General features: G+C 46.9%; 4 protein-coding genes across 4 annotated transcripts; 2 read left to right on the forward strand and 2 right to left on the reverse strand.

Annotated features, from left to right (window-relative positions):
• Positions 1 to 597: 597 nt before the first annotated feature.
• On the reverse strand, positions 598 to 2,112 carry F4812DRAFT_427169 (NADPH-dependent FMN reductase family protein). The gene is made up of 2 exons (XM_047934076.1): positions 1,289 to 2,112; positions 598 to 1,229 (listed from the first exon to the last, which is right to left on the reverse strand). Exons 1-2 carry the CDS (start codon positions 1,470 to 1,472, stop codon positions 808 to 810), a joined length of 606 nt encoding a protein of 201 aa, XP_047790836.1. The 5' UTR covers positions 1,473 to 2,112; the 3' UTR covers positions 598 to 807.
• A 2,147-nt stretch (positions 2,113 to 4,259) lies between these two features.
• On the forward strand, positions 4,260 to 8,165 carry F4812DRAFT_427172 (Cse1-domain-containing protein). The gene is made up of 7 exons (XM_047934077.1): positions 4,260 to 4,540; positions 4,661 to 4,803; positions 4,884 to 5,222; positions 5,280 to 6,592; positions 6,660 to 6,742; positions 6,805 to 7,108; positions 7,162 to 8,165. Exons 1-7 carry the CDS (start codon positions 4,471 to 4,473, stop codon positions 7,787 to 7,789), a joined length of 2,880 nt encoding a protein of 959 aa, XP_047790837.1. The 5' UTR covers positions 4,260 to 4,470; the 3' UTR covers positions 7,790 to 8,165.
• A 750-nt stretch (positions 8,166 to 8,915) lies between these two features.
• F4812DRAFT_372156 (uncharacterized protein) lies at positions 8,916 to 14,281 on the forward strand. The gene has a single exon (XM_047931938.1). It carries the CDS (start codon positions 9,268 to 9,270, stop codon positions 14,227 to 14,229), a length of 4,962 nt encoding a protein of 1,653 aa, XP_047790838.1. The 5' UTR covers positions 8,916 to 9,267; the 3' UTR covers positions 14,230 to 14,281.
• A 4,889-nt stretch (positions 14,282 to 19,170) lies between these two features.
• F4812DRAFT_471057 (uncharacterized protein) lies at positions 19,171 to 21,664 on the reverse strand (the record flags this gene model as incomplete). The annotated part of the gene is made up of 4 exons (XM_047939047.1): positions 19,171 to 19,845; positions 19,911 to 20,054; positions 20,120 to 21,428; positions 21,581 to 21,664. The coding sequence occupies 4 exons, from the start codon at positions 21,662 to 21,664 to the stop codon at positions 19,799 to 19,801; spliced, it is 1,584 nt and encodes a 527-aa protein (XP_047790839.1). The 3' UTR covers positions 19,171 to 19,798.
• Positions 21,665 to 24,145: the final 2,481 nt, after the last annotated feature.

The raw sequence follows: 24,145 nt of genomic DNA on the forward strand, positions 1-24,145 counted from the left end.
TAAAATCAGTTGCTGGAAACCGTTCACGGCTCGGCCTCGTAAGAGGAGGTCGTGATGGCAGCGATTATGACTGCGAGCCGTAGCTAAAGAAAACGTCATTTCGAATTTCCTTGACTACCTAGTATATAAGTTTGATTCGAGCACGCAAGAATATAGTAAATACGGCTGGGTGAATGTTTTGTATCACACCTTAGTATATACCTAGAGTTAAGTAGCCTTTCAATTCACAGTATGTCAACACTGAGTAAATAGCTATGTCTCTGTTCATAGCTCTAGTTCGTCGAATACGTATCTCATTTACTATCATGAGATGGAACAAGAAGCATAGGCAGAAACGAATTAGCTATTACACAAGAAAACCAAAGGTAGATAGCTCTAACCTAGGGACTTACCTTATAAGTAACTAGGTTCATCGAGCAAATTGTGTTGGTGCGGTCGTATTGGTGAGAACTGACTGGTAGATGAGTAGATGAGGATTCAAGGCTGGTTTGGATGTTGAAACTTATGATTTGCCGATATTTTGGTTTACTTTCTTGGCTTTGGGTTTAATGGCGAAACCTTCTTATAGCTTCTCCTTTATAGTACTCTCATGACATCTGCATCAAGCATGTGATAACTAACACAGAGTAGGTACTTAAAAGACTGGTTTCCGAAATATTTTAGGAGCGATATGTCGCGAAACGGTCTATAGATGTCTACCCAGGCACCTAAGCTAGATAGGCGTTGCTGTAGGAAAACTCGATCACGCATGTCCACCACCCAGCTAGTTGACCGTAGCTTAATTTATCGTCTTTTGCAAGCCTCAGCTTAAGCGCTAGGCTGCAATAACAACGTCTTCAACTCCTCGGCGAGCTTCTGTATGCTCGGAAGGTGCTCTGCCTCCCAAGCCTTCACGGTGCTGTCGCCCAGGTTCCCCGTGCCTATGGTAGAGAACAGGTCCGGCTTGGCAAAGGGCAGCTGAGGCCGCGTCTCGACGACCTTGAGGCCCATGTTGTTGAGGACCCCCTTGGCTTGCTCGCTGGCGTTAAGGCCGCCGCTCCCGCCGTAGCTGACGATGCCGACGGGCTTCCCCTTCCACTCGTGGAGGAGGTAGTCGATGGCGTTCTTGGTGCCGCCCGCCATCGAGTAGTTGTACTCGGGGATGACGAGCACGTAGCCGTCGTGCTTGATGATCTCGGCGCTCCAGGCCTTGGAGTGCTCGTATTGGAAGGACGCCTGCTCGGGGACCACTGGCGGTTACGTCAGGTCGAAGTTCCCAGCAGGGATTTATAGATCGCAGTCTACTTACTTATTGGAGCCACTTTTTCGTTGTAGACGGGGAGGTTAAACTTGACGACGTCTACGTCGGTGACGGATATGCCGCTCGCGGCTAGGGGTTTCTCGACGATGTTCCGGACGAAACTGGCTACATTGGGTCCCGCACGTGTGCCTCGGGTGCTCATCGTAATAACAGCAACTGATTTCGAAGCCATCTTGAAATATTGTCTTTGGATGTTGAATTGGATGAGAAACGTTTCTATGAAGAAAAGGAAGAAAAAGAAAAGAAAGGAAAGGAAAGGAAAGGAAAGGGGAAGGCCTGGTAGGAGGAAGAGTGCGGTGTTTTAAATCTGATGTCTTTCTCCTTGGGGTAAGTCTTCAGGTCCTATCCGGCTGGACGCTTCGGATAGTTTCATTATTGTTGAGCCGTAGTCCCTTATGGATATAAGGTATCATTACAGGGGCAGGGCATCGCAACATCGTCGCAGCACTGAATGTGCAGTTAGGTATTGTAAGCCCGGCCCGGTACCGGGATGTTGGATTTGTAAGAAGCCTTGTTACATAGCAGATGTCAAATATCGATATCGTAAGCTAAGTACGGGATAGGTATAATACGAAATCCGCGTAGGATTTTGCTTGATTTTCTAGAGCCTTGTCGGACAGTCGGACCTTTCTGCAGTTTAACTATTTTGCCAGTCTGTCTATTCCAGTACTACAAAGGCGTTCGCAACCCGTGTCCATCGGGCACTGCGTCCGTTCGGGGGCACGGATTGACACATATTTTCGACGTCTTTGCATGGGCGGAATAGTGAGTGTACAATGTTGTATGTACCTTGAAAACAGATCTAGACTTCTGATTGGACGATGGGAAGAAATTTAACTGAATAGAGTAATTGGCGGGACCGAAAAATACGTGTGTACTTCATGCGCCCGCGGAATGTGGGGAAGGAAAACAGCGCCGATGAATACATAGAGGTACCAGGTAGGTAGTGTAGTACTTAGGTACCTGTATTGCTATGCCCGAACAACACGCCTCTGCTTATCGCCGATGGCCATTTTAGGGGCGTATCTTCGAGATCGAGGAACTTTTCAATAATTGGAGATTTCCGTATTATAGGCGTTAAGTGTGTCATTATATAATTGCTGACAGCTTATTCATGCTAGAAATCGTGATAGGGCCGCTGTCTTAACGAATCAAAGACTTCGCCATTATATGATGGCGCGATTAGCAGCCACCACACTACAACTGAGCATGGTATAAGGAATATTCGTGGGTTTCATGACATACGTATGCCGATGAGGCTCTCAGCTACACGTGTACATACCTACCTTGTAAAGGACCCCCGCAGAAACAAGACAAAGCCCGGTAGATCAGAAGAATACCGCTGTGGGGTCCCCGGTCTGACGGTGGTTGTGGCCCCGGCTGACGGTATGAGAGATATTTTAGTTGTTTGTGATCGTCAACCCGGGGCTCCGAAGGGCCGGAAATATTGTCTTAACTATTTGGTTACCTGCCTGCAAAGCGGGACACCGGCCCCATAACCATCCGAATGATACGCTCCTTTCACTATGTAAGCTAAACTATTAGGTGTGATAGTGGAAGTTTTGAGGCCGCCAGTTCTTCTCCTATCTGCAGCTTGAGACGCGTACTCTTTTTATATGACCAGGAATGTCTATTTCTGACTATGGCTGCTTACGCATTGGTTTTTAGGGTAGGTAAGTATTCTTTGTCTTATATATCTCGGTTGTACGCCGAACTTAGTTTCTATTGTATGAGAATCATTTGCAAGATACAAAGAATACCCTGATACATGAGAACTATCGCTATAATTCCCCAGATAGTCTGGACATATTTCCAACTACGCCGCGCCCTATTTATATTATAATGTTATATACAATTACACTTCATTAGTTCGGTGCATCACAATTTGATGTAATTTCTACACAGGTTAATTCATCATGATATCAAGCTTTACCAATTACCGTAGAATATACCTAGTTCCATACTATCAAAAAATAGGGCTCCCCCAACTCTCTCATGTGGCTGAAAGATCAATGAAAATACTAATATGACCATTTGCTATGCTTTGTTTTTCCATGGAATATATATCACAGGCCCCATTATCATGAGGCGTAATAAAGAGGTACGTATAATAGGTACAGGCTACTCTGAAATTTTATTATACCATCACGACTAAGCTCACATAGTGTTATGGCTTTATCTAAACTGACTAGTAAAGTACCTCAATCAGACATATAAATAGGTACCTAGGAAGTTTCCTAGATATTAAATCTTAACTGGATAAGCCCAAAGGACCGTTGAGTTTTATCAGAATGTTCATTATAGGTCATTTTGATATTTTATTAGTTTAGACTTTAATCATATTCCCTATCTTCGGATTTGACTATGGCCAGCAACCGAAACTTATTGGTTGTGCGGTTTCCCGCGACGGTATCGTGAAGAAATGTATGCAAAACTTAGGGTTGAAATAGATCTTATTAATAATAACTAATTGTTATTGCAATATGGTAAAAAGTATAATACAAGCATTAGTAGGCATGTGAGGCATTCTGATGTATAATAAAACTTCTTGTAGAACTTCTGATCGCATATAAAATGAAGCTACTTGCTAATACTTGCTGCTCGCTGCTGCCAAAAGGGAAAAGGGAAAAGGGGAAATCACGTGTGGAACATCCACCGAGCTGCTCAAATTACATAGTAAGGTTTTAATTCTGGCGGCTTCCATGCTATGTTAGTACCTGTACTTTCTACCTTATCACTTGCATCCTTCTCCCAAGTGGTATGACGATGGTGGGGCTTTGGACTTATCAAAGAGCAGTCAATAGCTGATTTGAGCATATATAACCCCACTTTGCCCCTCTTTCACTTATCCCGTACCTGAAAATTGCTATGCACAGGCCACTTAGCGACCTTTCTTAGTGGTTATGGTTGCCTCGTCGGCCAAACGCCTTGTAAGGCAACAGTGCAATGTCAATAAAAGAATAAAAAAAAATAGCAATTAGGCTAACGCTAAATACTAAAAGATGCACTACGTACAAAGTGTAACCTAACATCGTCCAAATCGTTGTCAAATCTTCCGCCAACAACTTTTTTTTTATTCCCAACAGTAAATCGCACGCATTACATACATACATTACACGCATCAACTCTAGCATCCAAACTCTTTAAGGTCACGACGAGCAGCAGCCATCATGGCTTCAGACCTGGGCCATATCGCCCAGCTGTTGGATGCGACTCTCGACCCTTCTAAGCATAAGAAAGGTACGTAAGAAGAGAGCTCTTCTGCCCCGCCTCGTGGTGTCGCATATAACAAGCTATCGCCTTTCCGACCTTGCGATCATAATTTAAAGCTGGGGTTGAAAACTAAGATTTATATTCTAGCCGAGAACGAGCTCAAGCAGGAGGAAAAGAAACCTCAATTTTCACTACAGCTACTCAAGATAGTAGCAACCGAGAACCTCCAACCCAAGACCCGTCTCGCAGGAGCACTCTGCTTCAAGAACTACATTCGACATAACTATGTGGTATGTTGTTGCTACTGTTACGACTTTCGATACGCTTTCCACGTCTATACGCGTATAATGCTGATGTCTGTAATGTTCAGGACGAAGAAGGCAACTACAAACTTCCCATTGACGAGGTCAATACGATAAAGCAGGAGCTTATTGGGCTAATGATCGCCTGTCCTCCAACCATCCAAACCCAACTGGGTGAGGCTATTAGCATAATCGCCGACTCCGATTTCTGGGATCGATGGGATACCCTCGTTGCCGATCTCGTATCGCGCTTTTCACCTGATAACTTCAAGGTCAATAACGGAGTGTTGGAAGTTGCACATTCTATCTTCGTCAGATGGCGGCCCTTATACCGCTCTGATGATCTATACACCGAGATCAACCACGTACTCAACACATTTGCCGTGCCGTTCCTGAATCTTTTAAGTGTAAGGACACAGCCTTGCGTGTTGTTCCCAACCTACTCCAAGCTAATAGCGTCATAGGCCACAGACCAACAGATTACTACCCATGCCAACGACAAGATAGCCTTGAAAGGCTACTTCGATACGCTGAGTCTCCTAATCAAAGTATTCTACGATCTCTCTTGCCAAGACATGCCGCCCCAATTCGAATCGAATTTGGAACACCTTTCGACCCTGCTACACAAGTACTTAACCTACGAAAACCCGCTGTTAGCGACAGATGATGACTCAGAAGCTGGCGTGATCGAAATAGTCAAGGCTGATATCTGCGAAGTTCTGCAGCTCTACGTGACTAAATTTGACGACGACTTCGGTCGATACGCTCAGGTTTTTGTTAATAGCGCGTGGAACTTGCTTTCGGCAATTGGGCCTGAAACTAAGTACGATAATCTCGTTAGCAAAGCGCTGCATTTCTTGACGGCCATTGCCGCAAACCCACGCCACTCTGTGGCATTTAACGACGAAAACGTTCTGGGTCAAGTTGTAGAAAAGGTTGTGTTACCTAATGTTGCGTTGAGAGAGTCCGACATTGAGCTGTTTGAGGATGAACCCATCGAGTTCATCCGCCGTGATCTCGAAGGATCAGACACGGATTCACGACGAAGAGCAGCTACCGATTTCTTAAGGCAGCTCCAAGGCAACTTCGAGCAACTGGTCACCACCGTCGCGGGAAGATATATAAACCACTATTTGGAGCAAGGCAAGACGAACTGGAAGGACAAGGATACAGCCATCTCGCTCTTCTTGTCGATTGCAGCTAAAGGTGCTGTGACCGCAGCACATGGTGTTAAGACGGTCAATTCGCTGGTTAACGTTGTTGACTTCTTCCAACAGCATATTGCCAATGACCTTGTTTCGGATGCGGGCGTAGAGCCAATCTCTAAAGTTGATGCTATCAAATATCTCTACACGTTCCGAAGTCAACTGACCAAAGAGCAATGGCAAGCCGCGTTCCAACCCTTGATCCAAAATATGGGCTCGTCCAATTATGTCGTCTACACATACGCAGCTATCTGTGTCGAGAGGCTTCTCTACTTAACAGATGATTCTGGCGTTCGCTTCTTCGGCAGAGCTGACATTGAACCTTTCGCGAAAGATCTTCTTGACCACCTGTTCAAGCTTGTAGAAAAGGAAAACTCGCCTGCGAAGATGCAAGAAAACGAATTTCTCATGCGCTGTATCATGCGGGTACTAATTGTTATGAACACTGGTATCTCAAATTTCGTCGATATGGTTCTGGACCACCTAGTCGGAATCACGAACATCATAAAAGCTAACCCGAGCAACCCGCGATTCTACTATTACCATTTTGAAGCTCTAGGTGCTGTTGTAAGGTAAGCTTCACGCTCTCCACGCTTATATTTTCCTTCTACATAGGCATCCACTAAACAAAGTACCTAGCTTTGGCTCGTCTGCAGGCCTTTCAAAACTGGAGGATCGACTATGGGCACCGTTCAACGCAATTGTCACAGAGGATGTGAACGGTATGTGCAAGGCCACCTTCGTATATATCTTGGTGTCTGGTATTAACAAATTATGTCTCTAGAGTTCATACCCTATGTGTTCCAGCTTTGGGCCAAGCTGCTAGAACTTGAACCAGCTGGCAACCTGCCTAGCCAATACCAGGCGTTGGTACAGCCTTTGATGATGCCAACGCTTTGGGAGACAAGAGGAAACGTCCCAGCGCTTACAAGACTACTAGCTGCCATAATACCTAGAGCGGCTCGTGTTATAGTAGCAGAAAACCATATTCAATCTGTCCTGGGTATCTTCCAGACCCTCCTTGCCGGCAAGAAGACAGAGCAGAATGCGTTCGATTTGCTAGAATCTGTTATTATATCAATCGATAGGTACGTATTGCCGCCGAATAAGGTTGGTAGTAGGTCGCTAACCTTGTTATCAGGAATGCCATAGAGCCCTATTTCAAAGAAATCCTATCTCTCCTTTTCACGAAGCTCCAAAAAGCCCCGTCTGACTCGTTCAAGCTTCGGTTTGTGCGATTCTATCACCTAGTATCAGCCCGAGTGGAAGCAGGCTTAGGTACCGATTTCTTTATCAGCCAAGTAGACCTGATTCAGAACAATCTCTTCACTCAGATCTACCTGAGCATCATTCTCCCAAGCTCAGAACTGCTCGTGCGCCCTGTCGATCGCAAACTAGCCGTTATCTCGTTCGCCAAGTCGATGGGAGATAGCGCTGCCTTTGCCCAGCGTTACGTTAAGGGATGGCGATTCACGTGTGAAGCGATGTTGAAGTTACTATTAAACCCGCCCAAGGTAACAGGCGGTGTTGGCGATGATGTAGTTAATGAGGCGGACGTGGACGACATCGGCTTCGGCTTAGGATTCACAGCTCTCAACACATGCAAGAAGGCTCCTCGGGATGACTACCCCGAAATCCAGGACATTACGGTCTGGGTACGCCAATACCTTACCGAGGCCAATGCCCGGCATAATGGGGCAATCGCTCAGTATCTGCAGGAGAGACTCACGGATGAGGGAAGACAAGCTATGGCGATCTACGTAAGCTAGATTTAGTAGCCAGGTTCAAGGAGAGAAAATAAGCATATAAAAGTATGTGGCTTTAAATGGAAGAAATGACCAAGTGGGAAATGAGCGTCTCAGGGCCGTTTGAAAAAAAAAGGATTTGTAAAGTTGTTCTCGAGGATCTTGGTTGTTGGGCGTATCGTAGGCACACAGACCCCGCGGCCGTGGTTGCGGCCTACATGAGGTAGATAAGATAAAAAGCTTAGGTTAGGTAGGTTTAGGGCAAGCCTATCTCATCTCGGCCTGAGATAACATGAATGATAATTCACTCTGTAATGGAGTGATACTACCTAACTTGATGTTTTCGTTCGAATCTGGGATTGTTTTATTCTGATATGTATGATATTTCGCTATTTACCAAGTGAAGCATTTAATCATAAAAGAACGGTACCTATAGGTACGTACTTTGTAGTGGGGGTTCACGGGTTGAATGGAAATAAGGTTGAAGCTACCTAAGGTACCTAACCTAAGGTACTTACCTTCAGTGCCAAGGTACTTATGTAGAAGGTAAGAAAAATTAGTCACCTCAGCTTGCATCATCTGGGCACAGCTAGAGATAAGCAAGGATATGGATTGGTTAAAACGGAGAAAGGGATGGCGCGGGACCTGTAGGGGAACCAAAAGGGTTATATTGTGGAGAAATCTTTTACGAAACAACCTTTGAAAGTTCCCCAATCCCCAAGACCCAAGACCCAAGATTAACAACCACTACCCCCCCAAAAAGAGGTTCACAAAGGTTACCAAAACTTCACTTACCTACAAGTAGGTATTAAAAATCTCTCTCTCTCTCCTTCGCTTATCTAGCCCGGTAACCCATAATACACCATACGATACCATTTACTTACCACCCTTTACATACCTGATAGCCCATGTAGCCTGTTTGCTTCAATCAACTGCCCGCATTATCGACTACATCTTCTGTCCGAAGCCGACATCGAAAACTGATTTCCGCCTTGTGTCTCCCAAATGTACTACCACGTTCCACCATCCAAAAGAACACAAACTAGAGCCCACCGAAGCCGTTTGTTTTTACCACCGCTACCGAGACAACCGCCTTCGTCAAGACCTGTTCGGTAGTGGTTAGGGAGAAAAGAGGGTGTAGAAGAAATTAAGCTTGTAATATTGCGAGCTACCTTTAGCTGGGCTAATTCTGGACGAGAACGAGTCACGTCACACGTCTGTGTCGGTCGGAGTCCAGTGGTTGGGAGACGCTTGAAATTTTATATTGATTCTTCGTACCACCCTTTGATTTTTCTTTTTTCTTTTCTTTTTTTTTTCTTCTTTCCCACCCTTATGCAAGACCCGATTTGCTCGTAAGTCCACGTCTTTTGATTGCCCACTTACTGCGTACCTTAGTATGCCGTCTTCCGTAATCGATCCTGGAATGTTGCCCCGTACTCTAAAAACGGGCGGTATCTGTCATCGACTATATTCAGCCATGAAGCCATGCTCACAAAGCTAATATGTTTCGTCGTATAGCTTTTCTGGGCCGCAAGGCCGGTGATCAAGGGCACACTGAAGATATGTCACCATCACCTGGAGATGATGCTTCGTCGCCCCAGGATTCCAAGGGCAGCAGCGGGCTCGCCAGTGTCTTCAAGGGCCTTGCAGGTGCTGCCAAGTTGACTAAGTCTCCCCCGGCTCCCGTACAATCATCTGGTCCCTCTATTAGCGTACAGATCGCCGAACGCCGTAGTGCTACGCCAAACATCCTCCGTGGCATACCATCCCAGCATGCCGAAACTTTCGAGCTGCTGAAGAATGGGTCGATGACCCAGCGAGTCGTGGCAGCTGATGCACTGCGCCATACTGTTGCAGATTATCCTCTAAGTCCAGTTTTGGATATCTGGTACGCTGCTAAAGATCTGGTCGATCCTACCAATCCCAAGTCGGTTCGCTATTCCGGTTGGGAACTCTTGAGGGAATGCGTGAAGCATACCTCCTCGACAGATTTAGAGCGTAACGAGTACTTCCAGACCATATCTGCCCAGGCCAACCCGGAAGATTTTCACTTGCAGCTCGCAGCCCTTGTCGATTTAACGAACCACGCGCGAAATCTGTCTGGGTTCGATTACGATGTGTTCCCATTATTGTCTCGGTGGCTTGAGGAGGCATTCGAGGCAGTACGAGCGGCGAGAGGTGCAGCGAAGAAGCAAGGGTCACGGATGAAGGGGAAAGCGCTAGCGACCGGCGAGGATAGAAACTTTACGGACCTATTTAGTTTCATTACGGACGTCATCAAGTTCAATTTCAGCGTTGCCGACGATGACGCTGCGGAAGTTTTGATCGACAGGTTACTGGATATTTGCATGAATACTAGTGTCGAAGAGGATCTACAGGCGTGTATTGGCGTTATGGATGCTATTGTGACGTTTGGGGCGATTCCTGCGGAAAAGTTGAAGAGCTGCGTTCACGTTCTCTGCTCTATACATTGCCTCGTTCCTAGCCTACAAAAAGATGCGTGGCATACCATGAGCATGTTGTGTCGGTCGCACAATGGACATGCTACTGTGAGGCTACTTCTTGATGTTTTGGCGAGTCTGCCGGAGGACGCCGACAAGAAAAAAGAGGTCGTTCGTGAGGTTAGGGGCGCCCTGTCGGTCCTCACCAAACTTGTGTCGAAGAGTTCCGAGAAGGGATATCCGGCAGTTCCCTATGTCCTTTTGGTCGATGGCCTGTCTACAGTGGTACATGCTACGCCTGCTTGGAAAATACACCTCGATATCTTGCGATTAACGAACTCATTATTTTGCGACAGCCAGGGTAATATTAATAGTATGCTGGCCGATGAAGATTGGACACCTGTTTTCGAAGTCGTGGTCACATGTGCCAATGCTATTATCGCGTCCCTTACCAAAACTGAGAGTCGCATCGAATCACTTTTAGACCTAGAAGAAGAAGAGAGCGATTCCGCGGAGAGTATGCTGGCTCAGGAATTGATAAAGCTAATACGTCGACTCGAGAGCATACTCTCAGATGAATCCCCTCCTATCGCCCAAAAGCAAAACGATGCATCTCAAGATCATACGGATGCAGACATTCAGAAATTGGAGGTTGTACAACCGGAGCAGCCTAATGCTCTTGTCCAAAGGCAAGATTGTATTGTATTCTTTACAAAAATCCATCGCTGTCTTCCTGACTCCGGGGCAACGCTGATACTTGAATATTTCAAGAAATTCCGATGTTGCTCGCCCTCAGATCCTCTTTGGGAGACGAACTTGAACCTAGTATTGGATGCGTTTTTGGCAGATAGAAAACGATCAACTGATGTGCGTTTGCGCGCTTTGCAGGCCTTTACGGAGGTCTACGACATGATTGAACTCATTAACGACCAATTCGAGCCGGACTTCATCCCAGAATTAGTGAAGCGTCTATTAGCAGATGTAGCGGGGGAGGCGGATATCGTATTACTCCAAAATATTGTGTCGTTTGCTGTTGGTGTTGCTAGCACGGCATCCCTCTCCCTTTTCTCTTACATTGTCGATACGCTTCGAGGAGTAATAGGGAACAGCCGACTGCGTTCGATATCTTCCACGCTTTCCCTCCCCCCGGAGCCAACGTCAACTCCCCAGCATATAAAAGCAACTGCGAATCAAACTCCTTCAAGTGTAGTTGTCCGAGGTTACGTGCAAATATTCTTACGAGTTCTAAACTACGATGCGACCAAGTCAGTGCGGCTATTCCGTATTCTCGTATCAATAGCGGAGTCGAACTCCAGCGAGACGGATGCTCGCATTGCCGCGATGCAGTTGCTATTTCGTTTGCGAGCCGATTGGGCTAATCGTATATTTGTCACTTCTCATTTCGAGACAGCCAGCCTCGCTAGGTCCTTATATCGAACGGAGGAGTCACTGGCGCGCAGAACTTCTGAAGAAACTTCATACCTCGGAAGAATTTCGCGGAGCGAGACCACTGGTTCTGCTCGCTCATCACGAGGCATATCCCTCGGGCATGGCCAGTTGCAAGATCGAGGTTATCCGTTAAGGTCGGGAAGTGGCAGCAAAATAGCCCCAAGCGCGTATCAACCCCTATGGATCGCCTCCGACACAGATGCTTTACCTGAAACCCCGTCTCAAGCTGCAAGCATGGTCCTTTATTGCAGCGCTTCTGATGACACTGCTGAAGTGGATGGGCAGTCGCCGGTAGAGGTTCTGGAGATCCGAATATGGCTTGAAGTGGTACTTAACTTAGTGCGACAAGGCTGTGATTGGGAAGTTTACAGCTTCATCCTTGTTCATTTGCCCTCTCAATTGAGCAACCATGCCATCTTCCGAAATACCACAGCGGAGCTTCAGGAATTGAGACGGGTGATTTGCGAGCAGATCAAATCCAATAACTTCCAGGAACCTCCAAACATCTTAGGATTGCGCCGAGCAGATGTAGCTATCTGCCTTTTCCACAGCTTAACTATGATTCTTAGTTACCATCAATATTTCCAGAAGGCGGAAGAAGACGAGATTGTTCGCACATTTGTCCATGGAATAGCGACGTGGGAACGAAGTGCGAAATGCTGCATACACGCTCTTACTATATGTTGCCATGAACTCCCTTCCTCGACGGGCAAGGCCTTAGTCACAATATTACAGAAGATGTCGCAGATTATCACTCAGCCATATGTTGCCATGCACATTCTAGAGTTCTTAGCTTGTCTCAGCAGGCTACCCTCCCTTTACGCGAATTTCCGGGAAGACGAGTATCGGATTGTCTTTGGAATTTGTTTCCGATACCTACAATACGTTCGAGGCAAGAGGCAAGCGGCCAGGATGTGTTCGATCAGCGACTCGTCGGCGCCAGGGATAGGCGAGGCTCAGTTCAATCCCAATGCTTCGGATGACTTACCTCAGTATGTCTATACTCTAGCGTATCACGTCATTGTGTTCTGGTTCCTAGCCCTGAAGCTCCCAGACCGCACGAACCATGTTGGATGGATTGCGAGAAACTTATTTATAGATGTTGATGGGTCTCAAGCTTCGGATGAGCAAGCACATCTTACCATGGACTTCATTCAGAAGGTTACATATGCTGATATCGATGAATCTGCGGCGGACCCTTTATTTACTCGCGATAGGTTCGGAGAAATACTTAAGAAGAGATGGTTAATTGGTAATAGTATCGTTACGATCGAGCAGGCTACGGCTACGGGTTGGGCACAAATTACTAAACGCCAGCCATCTGGAACCTCGTCGTATACGATCCGAGAGTTGTTCAAACCACCCCCGGCACATCAGCGTTCTATGAGCGAGAGCACTAGGGACGGCCATACAGGACCTGTGAATAATGTCCTACCCAACCATATACTAGTACAACTTTTGTCCTCTATGCCGCAAGGAAATGATCTTTCACGCCCTATTCCACTACCTGACGACGAGGTAGTCAACAGAGCCATTAGGATGTTCGACCATAATCCAACAGTAGATGGCCACAAGGTTGGCGTAATATACATTGGAGAGAACCAAACGGAAGAAAAGGACATTCTGGCTAATATATCTGGAAGTGGAGACTACATGGAATTCCTTAACGGCCTCGGCACATTGACCAAGCTCAACGGTGCAACGTTCAATACGCAAGGCCTGGATAGGCAGTATGATACCGATGGGCAATATACGTTTTGCTGGAGGGACCGGGTGACGGAGATTGTGTTTCACGTCACCACCCAGATGCCAACAAATCTAGATCACGATCCACAATGTACCTTGAAGAAGCGCCACATCGGGAACGATTTCGTCAATATTATTTTTAACGACTCTGGTTTGCCCTTCAAGTTCGACACGTTCCCATCAGAATTCAATTTCGTCAACATAGTCATCACACCCGAATCCCGCGCCTCTTTCGTCGCTACTAGGCAGAGAACGCCGAATGACGTGGCAGGGTCTTACTACAAGGTCCGCGTGATGAGCAAGCCCGGGTTCCCAGAAATCTCACCTGCTTCCGAGACCAAGATCGTCAGCCTGCGGGCGTTACCCGAATTCATCCGGCTGCTGGCGCTGAACGCGTCAGTCTTCTCGCTGGTGTGGGCCCACCGCGAGGGCGGTGAGCACGTCTCCGCTTGGCGCAATCGGCTGAGGGAGATCAAGAGGCTCCGCGACAAGTACGGCCCGAAGGCGATGGTGGTGCCCCAGGGACCAGGTGGTGGCCCGTCGCCCTCGCCGCCGGGAACCGCCCTCGGTCACGGTCACGGTAACCCAACCGCGCTTAGCAGCACGGTCGCCCAATTGGACGCCATGAGGTCGGGTAACGCGGTTCGCGACAGCTTCAGTAGCCTCCGCCGATCTTCCGTCGCCACCTTCTTCTCCGGCTCCAGCGAACAGACCTCTCATCGCTCCTCCATGCTGTCGACCGCTCCCACGGACAACACCGAGGTCATGACGGTCAACGGCGTGGACGCCCTCGTCGACAGTGTCGACTTTTCGAAGTGGTCGGCATAGCCGTTGTGCAATAAACCGCTGTATTTATTTTCTTTGAAGAGAGAGGGGGGGTGGGACGGGGAAAAAGTTTGTTTTTTGGTTTTTTTGTCTTGTAACCCCGGAGCATAGTACCTTGGCTCGGATAGTCTAGACCGGTCAGACTATTCTGGTCTTTTTTTTCTTCTCTTCGACATGAGAGAGAGGCAAAATAAAAACGCGGTGTGGGTGTAGGTGTAGGTGGGAAGGAAAGGTCACGCGCATCTACGATTTTGTCTTATGTCTCCGTTTACGCCCGCCTCCACGTCTCCATCTACGACCACATCTACATTTTACGAAAGAAGGAGAGAAAAAGTTCGCGGTTTTTACGGTTTTAGGGGAGGAAAGATGTTTTCTTTCTTCTTTCCTTTCATTCTCTCCTTTCCGAGGTGGCAATTTGAGAAAAAACAACAAGCACGGCGTCTAGGCTAAGGAGGGGAAAAGGGGGGGATACCACTGATGTTGTTTTTTATATTACCGGTTCTTTTTTTCCTCCGACGTCTTGTTTACCCATCTAGGTACCTTAATCTGCCTTGTCTGTTTGGTTTGAAAAGAAGATGAAGATGAAAAGAGGCAAAAAGAAAAGGAGCGTCGTCACTCCGCATGGACGTATTACCGCAGTTGAATGAATGAGAATACATTGTACATGTTCTTTTACGAACGCCTGTCTGTCTGTAAACTCGCGACTACTTTCTGCTGCTACTTCGAGTAGCTTTTTACATAGGAGGTACCTTAGGTTAGGTACTTTTGTAGACGTACGCGAAACCTCGATTTGTGAAGGCGATTTTTGATAGTTGACCAAACGACGATGGCGGCGACAAGTAATGATAACCCGTTTGCGTAACAGACGGAGTATGGCAAGGTTAAGCGGTAGGAAAGGGGTGTGAAATTCAGATGGAATAGTGGGTAGGCCGAGGGCGGAAGAGACGAAAGGGAGGAAGCTAATGGAAAAAAAGACTTAAAAAATCGAGTTGAATTGAGTTGAGTCGAGTTTCATTTCGTGATATGATACTGTAAAGAGAAGCGCAACATCGCAACATCGCATCATCGCCGCACAAGTTTACCTACCTGTAGTGACCAGTTCCTGATTTGATATTATCATTAGTATGCCCCCCTTTTAAATTTTTTTTTAAATTTTTTCTTCTCGTTTTCGGGTTTTTTTTGTGACACGTACACGTTTTCTACCTGCTGCTAGGTGCTAGGGCTAATCTGTCCCTCGAACGTAAGCGAGTTATGTATTACTTGCCACTACTAATCATACAGATGTAACGAGGAATGGGGGAGAGAGAATAAATAAGCGCACGTAGCACAAAACGATGACCACTTTTTCTGACTTATCTCATTTTTTTCTTGTTGCTCACGCCTCGCCCTCGGATTATGGGGGGGGGGGGTGGATGATGGAGCAATGAGATGAGATGGAGGATGAGATTGGGGTGAAATGGGGACGGCTACACAAGGCCAAGGGGCGAGGAGGGTAAGGGAAAGGGCCCGCGTGGCACAAGGTTACAAGGGGGAGGGTAGGTGATTGGAACTTGTGGTCGCCGGTGGCTTACAGACTGCAGCGCAGCGCAGCGCAGCAGCAGCAGTAATGCATTTCCATCTACCCACTAGTAGTCGTCTGCTGCAGATACACGAGACGGTGTTAGGCTTAGGTGAGAGCCGCAGAAGCCGGTTGGGAGTACTTTGTCGGCCAGGCTATACCGCATGCGTGCGTGAATCGTTATGATCTACCGCTGGGGTTGACATGATAATGATATGCGCAAGGTATCGATCCCGGAATGCCGCCTTTTTAGTTCGTTGGCGACGTTAGCTCTGCTACCCTGTACAGTCGTATGCAGCTATGTACCTAAGGTATGATTTTATTGCGTAGGGCGTGGTCATGCCATGATCTCAGAGTTTTAGTCTGTATACCTACCCGAAGTAGATACCTAATGTATAGACCTTGGGTATGACTATAATATGTATGAGATGAATGTATACACGTGGGCAAGTATGTAAGTTGGTTCCATATGTGCAACCGAGCACAAGACCAACTATTCCTCTTGTTACCCAGGCTAGGAGTTATTTAAGCTTGTATGATGGTTACGGACGGAAGAGGAACAAGTTTTGCGTAGTACATGTGGAAGCAATTTGGATGGCAATAGGGGGTTGCCAAGACCCTCAACTATGCCAAATCCCGTTGCCGACGCTCTTATGTGCCTTCGGAATTGCTGTAAGGAGTTACCGAAGCAGCCTGTACTCTCCGGGCGAAGTAGACAGGGGGAAGAAAAGGACGGATTGTTCCCGCGGGTAAGGTAGTTCGTTGATTAAGGTAGGTTGTGGCGGTTAGGTCGATAGCAATGTAGAGGTACTTTCGATTCCCACCGTAATGCATACGGGCGTACAGTAGGGTAGGACAGGTACGAAATGTCATTATGGAAGACCCGTAAGATGCGAGACGAGTACGAACCAACCACACAAGAAAAGAAAAAGGGAAAAAAGGATTTTTGGTATGGTTACGCAAAGGGAGACTTACATGACAGTACCTAAGATATTTACGACATACTTTTGCACATTGACTATATAGCGATGGTAGGTAATCGGTAGCAGGAAGGAATGCGAGTAGACCGGTGTGATGGCGGCAACCAGCCAATCGACCACATGGTTTCCTTTCGTTCCATTTCATGCGCAAATGGCCTGATACAGTACGCCAGCACTGCGCCTGTTGCAGAGTTATCGGATTGCTGGGCTTGTTTCACTTTCCCTTCTGTCTGGCACTCTGCTAGGGATATACCCGATCGGAATAGGGCTAGGAGGTCCAAGCCATGTCAAGAACCTTACCCACGGCGGTAAGCATTTTCCAATCAGGTAAAGGTAGATCCTTTAGGGCTGTTGACGTAAGGCCTAGCTTACTATGCGTCTCTCGGCCCGCAACTGCGTCAAAGACAGAAGAAACTTAGAAAAAAAAATCATATAAGGACCAGGGGGGGACGGCGTTATCCAGCCATACATTGCATGAAGTATCGACGTAGGACAATTATAAGGCCCTTGGGTGCACGTTCCTAAAGTTGAATGGGCTAGGCATGTAGACGCGAAGCTCCCCCAGACATATCAAGCGCATTTTACCAATAGGGACAGCCCTATAGAAAAGCCGTCAGTGGGGGATGTTCGTTACCCCTGGTTTGTACTGTGGGCACCGGCATTATATGCGGCAGAAATATATATACCTAACCTACTAGAAGCATCCAATAGGCCCAGGGTTGCATAACGACCACACTCCATGGTGCGTGCGTACTTGAGACAAATCGGTAAGATAAAAAGGTAAATATCCCCGGCGGAGTTGGAAGATTTCGGAGCTGTATCATGTATTGATCGAATTTGTTAAATTTAGACTGAGGCCTAGTTGTCGAGTCTCTTTCTACTATGTATACTGACTGCTATGGTCGCACGCATTATGGTGTAGCCCCCTACTAGGTAGGGATCGAGTAATACCTAAGGTGACATTATCGAATAGCCTTTTAGGCCGCTTTGTGGTCTTGTCAAGCTCACATCTCGAATCAGATTGATCTAGCTGTATGCTATAAAAGTCCTAGGTCGCAGTCAGCAAGGGAGAGACCGTATTACCCACTTGCGAGATCTGAGTCTAAGCTTGGTAAAATAGTTACTGCTTGTGGCTAGTCCGTGTCCCGACTGTGGGACGAGACACGCATGTCTCCCGTGGGCCGTGGAGGCTCCGTCCGCTACCAGGTCCGCGTGGCTGGAATTGGTAACAATCGGAACCACGTTTTATACTGTGTGCTGACAACGCTCACCTAGTACTCGCGAGGAAACCTTTAACCTCGTAGCGTTAGGAAGACTCTCGTTGTTTAACCCGTTGCTTAAGCAGTGAGATTGCTGCGCTTCTATCCTCCGTCTTGGATAGGTCAGCTGGGTAAACCCGTCCTCGCGGAGTATCAACTTGCCGGTAAACGCAGCTGTGCCGCATGTAACAGGTATCTAAGCAGCCAATGCATTTGCAACTCCCAGCTTTTGTGCAACCCATCTTGCATCTGTGATTGGATGGTCTGCGGCCGTAATACTTCTCTGGGCTCACTATAGTACGTTGTGTCTCTATGCTGATATGCGCACGAAGACTGCATATTGACTTGGCTGCTCTTTAGGTAGCACGAAAAAAAAACCCCCCAGTGGCTATCCGATCTTTGTAGGGTGGTACCATGGATCTACGCGTCTGCTCCTAGTACGATAGCCTCGGTCAAGTAAGATGCGGCAGTCCTTTTAAAGTGCTAAATTTCGATATATCAAGGAGCGGGTTAGTAGAGAAAAGGGGACTGAAATATAGCTGGCTAAAAAGTATGTTTCGTACGATCAGGATCTGGCTGTAAGAATTATACAGTCTAGACAGATTGTCGAATGCTGAAAATCTTCATGACTTAGGATTTGATGCCCCTCTTACTTGCTTATGACCCCCGCATCTTGGCTCTCCTTATGTCTTTCGAACCTCTCACAGAACCGAGCGAGTTATAATCATTTGAATCCCGAGGCCTATGAGGTCGTCGCCAGACCAATCTTGCTTAGTTGGGCAGCGATCGTGAAGGATTCCGCCCCCACAGACCCCCGCCTGCGTCGAGGTGTCATTAAGAACTCCAACAATATGGAGTAGTACGGGACACACCTTAGATTCGTTCGTTGAATTTAGATGGACTGGATGCTACAGCCCACATCGCCGTTTGGATAAGCTGAAGTGGGTCATTATACGCCCTATTTACACTACGCTGTGACGTGAATTGCCGGATTATTCTGCTTCTAGCATTCTGATTTCGAATTGGACGTAGTAATTCCGGATGCGCGTGCTCGGAAGTAAATTGATTATAACAAATATTAACCCGAAGTCGAGCCTCATAAACCACTCGGTCATTCTCATGTGACTTCAGTTGTTACTCAACACCGTGTAAGCCAATAAGCAATACTGTCAGGGAGCCCTATCCACTATGATTTGGATTGCTCAGGCCCGTTTCTTGTCATAGAAGACTCTCGTCGATTTGTTGGAATTGGTTACTCAGCACTAGGCAGTCGTAATCGAGACTATAACTGAGTCGAGAGGGAATCAATCGTCATCGTGCTGATCCAAATGAGCTGAGAAGCCTTTGGCCCAATTTCTTTGATAGCTGGCCCAATGCCAACTATATGTGACCTATCGAAGGTTTCAAAAGCCGTATCAGTTCCAACGCCATGTCTCATAAGAAGAGTAGACCCCCCTGTAATACTGCACGTTGTGCAGCTGACTTAGAACATGGCACAATCTGTTTCGGTATCCTTAGTTGAAAATTCGACTCATAGTCCTCCACGATAAGGGAAGCCTCCCGGCTCTCATATTGCCTTGACGCCATAGCCTTGCTCATAGACAGACGGGGTTGCTTCACTTAAGAGCTTATTGGAGTAGCTTCACAAGGTGGCCAAGCTGAGGCACGATACCTAGAAGAAGGTCGGCGGGCGACGTGCGATGGAGTAACGGCACGCGTCGCGAGAGTTTCCTAGTCTTTAAATCAGTATTTAAGGTCGGTCGTGAAGATCAAGTTTATGTCGATTCCCATATATCTTTATATATAGCCCATTTCTGAAATCCTATGACAGTCTTATGTTAAGATTGATTCCACATAACAGGTAGGTAGTTAGATAACGGAACTTACCCATTGATTGAAACCCCTCGTAGCCACCTTTCACAGCATCGAGGAATACACGTTTCATTCCTTGGCCTTTGAGTATGGTGACGCAAGCATCGAGTAATCTAATCATAACAGTATCTTTACTGATCGTCATCGCCGCATTGCCGTCTAAAGTCCGGGTCAGTTGAGGATCTTCAAACATTTCTGATGAGCTTTGACTGCTAGGGACTAACCTGCAATGCAGATGCACGCTACGCCCCCCACATCAGATCCAATTGTCCGTGCCCAAGGAAGGTCTTGTGCCAATGAGCTAACCTCATTAGGAGTATATATTAGTGCAGAAGCGATGATTTCCGATTTTTCCCATCCTAGGACAATATCACTGAAGCGGCCGTCGTGAGCGAGATTCATGTATTGGTCATACCATCCTGTATAGTCTTTGCGGGCAGACTCCTTTTCTACAAAATCAGCGATTAGGGGAAAGTCCTCGAATGTGCCCTGACGGAAAGTCAGCCCGGAGGAAGGCGCTGACAGTCCACCGCTCGGCCAATCATCGATCCTCAAGAGCCAGTCACAAATATCTTGACCACGGCCTGGAGCCTGGCCATCCATTCGCCAACCCCGCCTCCGAAACCAGTCCTCAGACGCAGAAGCGGCAGGTATGCCGCTTAGAAGGCGGGGAAAGGTAGAACCCAATTGAATTCGATCAACTCCCCGTATTCTCTTAAGCTGTTTGAGAGCGTGCTCATACAAGCTAAGCCCAACCCCCCGCCGCCGATACGCTGGCTTGACGATAATCATAGCTAACGACCCAATAAGTCGTTCACCCTCTCTGTCCACAAATGTAGTATAAGTCGCACAAAACCCTATTATTTCACGATTCTCGGGGAGTCTCACGACGAAGTGCATGGCGTAACCATCCCGCTGGAGCAATGATTGCAGGGGAAACTTCTCCAGGTGAAACTGATCTGGTAGACACTGATTCCAAAGTTCATGCACCGGTGCGACATTAAGAGCATCCCAATTCTCTGGAGGCCAGAATCTCGGCTCTATCATTAATGAATGCACATCCAGTCCCACGGTACCCGTAGTCCTAGCTTCACCAAACAGAACGGCGGCTGCGACTTGTAAATCGGAAGGTAAATACCCAGGAAGTTGGATAATCGTAGGAAAGTTTGCTTCCATGAGGCCGAGGTCATGTACGCTTTGGCATGCCATGATAATCTGCGGACGTTGCTCTCCTATCTTCCGGGCCATTAGACCAATCTCAACCTGCGAAGGCTGACCAGTGTAGGGAAGTCCGGAGATAACGAAGACGACAACTTTGGCCCGTTTGATGAAGGCGACATGCATGTCAGTCAAACCGTTCCGCGCGGTATATGGAACATGCCGAATCCACGGATGCCTCGCGGCCAAGGCCCGGCCTAATGGTTCAAACGGGTCGCTGTCATTTTCAACATCTGGTTGAACATGCGGGACAACTGGTGTTAGAAGGACAACAATATCACCATCGCCAAGTATCCTAGTAAGGGGGATGCAAGCCTATAAATCATCTAGATTAGCAGGGGCTCACACAGGTGCTGTAAGAAAATATCATAAATGATCTATGATGTAACTCAAGAAGTCATATTTTGCAATACGAATATTTTCCGACTTGCAATGGAATTGATAGAGTTCTATAACCAGCTACTGACCTGGTGGTCCCTGATGAGGGTTACCTGGGACCGACGTGAGCCTCCACGGTGTCCGGAAGTAATGACTGGTTGACCGGGAAGCATTTCTTAGAGCTACCAAATACCGAACATGCACTTCATCCCCATGAATTTTTTTGGGTATTCCTAGGTTATATATGAGTATAAGTCAGAAGCCGAGCTCGATTAGGATTGGGCTAGGCTGTCAGCAGAGCCATTCCGAAATTACTCACCAGTCTCACCGAATTGCAGAAAAACCTTATGACATAAGCATCATCAAATGCCAAGTGTTTCCTATACCAGATTCTAGAAAGAGCCTGATGAGGCTTTGTAGCGCATTAAACGTTCCACACTAGCCAGGTCAGAAAGGATGTGGCGCTGCTCTGGTGCCAGGGTTAGAAGGATCAGCTAGAAATATTCCAACAGGTCAGGTCAGTAACAAGCTAGGATAACGGTCGAGGAGTCGCCGTCAGGGCCGAAATTGAGCCTTTTCAATAATAGTATGGCACGGACAACGGGGAACTGGACACAGGGGACGGACGGTAAGCCCACTGTAGAGTGACGCGATAAGAGGTAAGCGAGTTGCTGCCACAAAAGCAGAGTTCCATTTGCTGCAGGCAAATGCGTTCCTTAGCATTACATACCTATACATACAGACGCCACGCCAAAACTACACGTAATTAATACCTAAGTTCGAAAGCCGATGTCCCGCCTGGAAAATATGGCGACCGGCGGTGAAGAGCAATGTACTACTATTCTCCGCTCTGAATTCCGATCCCGAGCAAGTAAAGGAAGCTGACAGCGTATACCTCTTTTTGATACCAGTACGGCAGTGGGTGGTATGTACTTCCAAGGTTGGCTATTAAGAGTTGTTAGCGTAAGACAGATGCAACGCATAAAAATGGTGTAAGTGAATTAGAAACACCCAGTAACACGGGCACTTACCGGCTTTATTTATTCTAGGTAATTATTAATAATATTATCAATGCTAAGTTTTAGGACGTTAGACCCGAGGAGCCATTTCTCTATACAGACAGATTTAGAGGTGGGTGCCCATTCGTACGCTTCTGGAGTCGCATAGTATTGTCTATGCTTGGGGCACTACCTGACCTGACAGTCCAAAAAGTCTTCATGACTGCTCGGAGCAATCTAAGCTACCTACCTCCTATGTGGGGGGTAGCATTGGGTAATATAATATAACGTGCAGAACATACATTGAATACATTGTTATATGTATAAAATGGACGTGCACGAAGGCTGCTGATTGTGCGATATCATGACCTACATCATGACGCTTTCACTCGAGTCGTACGTGTTAGAAGGCGAATGAATATCCGTAAGACTGATGTTAATCTCGACCGCAATGTCAACGTGTGCCATTCCGTCGAAAGATACGTCTGTATCTGCACGTTAGAACGTGACCTCTCATCATAGTGAATGATTGGGAGCTTCCCCCCTCGAGGCGGTTTTAGTCGAATAAGAGCTGCGAATTGGTGGTACAAATGCAATGCAACAGAGTCTGAAATGATAAGCGTTGGAGGTTCTAGGATTCGTTTTCGATTCTGCTGAAGATTCAAGACCCCCCTTTTTTTTAGTTTTTTTTTTTTATGAAAAATAGAAAAAAGGGTACACACAGCATCAAGGGAAAACGCCGAAGGGTGCTCTTGCTTTGAGTACCTAAGGCTAGGTACATCATTCTACCCTGCCTTATAGGTATTGTGCATCCAACATCGAATTGAGCATAATCCCTGGATTGGTGATTCTACCGTACCTACCTAGGTACCTAACCTAGGTACCTAAAGTAACCTAAGGCATTTACTAGCTTATAGAGGCATGTACGATAAAACATCGGATATTCCGAAGACTGGTATCATCTCGTCAGATCAGGTAGGTACCTCGCATCAACAGGGCGTCTGTGTACGGAGATGCTCTTTTAAGGGATAAATGGCCGTTCTATAAACCCTAGTCCATCTATTATCGTCTACCGCGGCTGCTGCCGAGCCCTCGGACTCTGAAAAGGCATTGTGATCTATAGTTGGTAACTACCCCACCTCGCTTATAGCCGCGCTGAAGTCACTATATTTCCTATTAGTCGCACCACTCGAGTTTGTGTCACTACTTGCTTACTTCTTCAGTTGTTTAAGTGAGTACATGGAATTTACGGCATATAGGTATTAACACAGGTGCCTAACTAGCTTCGCTTTTAACTCTATTCTCGGCGTTTCGGTAATTTGTATAAAGTCACACTTAACAATTTGTAAGCTTCCAACACTCATTGTTAGTAAAATCATTAGTAACTGCTCCCGCAGGAAGATCTGAGTAGTACAAATAGCCTATCATACCTTTTACGTCATTCGAACCACTGACTAAGAAAGCACTTACGTTGCGTCTTTCGTACAATTGCTCACGTTACGCAGGCACTTCCTTCTTCATGTCCATAGGTCATCATTCCTTCACAAAATGGGCCGAGGCGCAGAGCTGATTGAAGCTCCTTTCAAAAAAGAAAAAAAAATAGAGAGAGAGGGAGAAAAGAGCAAGGTTCAGCAGCAGTTTACACTTAGGTCGGAA

This window comes from Daldinia caldariorum, assembly GCF_022478825.1.
Source record: "Daldinia caldariorum strain CBS 122874 unplaced genomic scaffold F4812scaffold_7, whole genome shotgun sequence".
Taxonomy (NCBI): Eukaryota; Fungi; Ascomycota; class Sordariomycetes; order Xylariales; family Hypoxylaceae; genus Daldinia; species Daldinia caldariorum.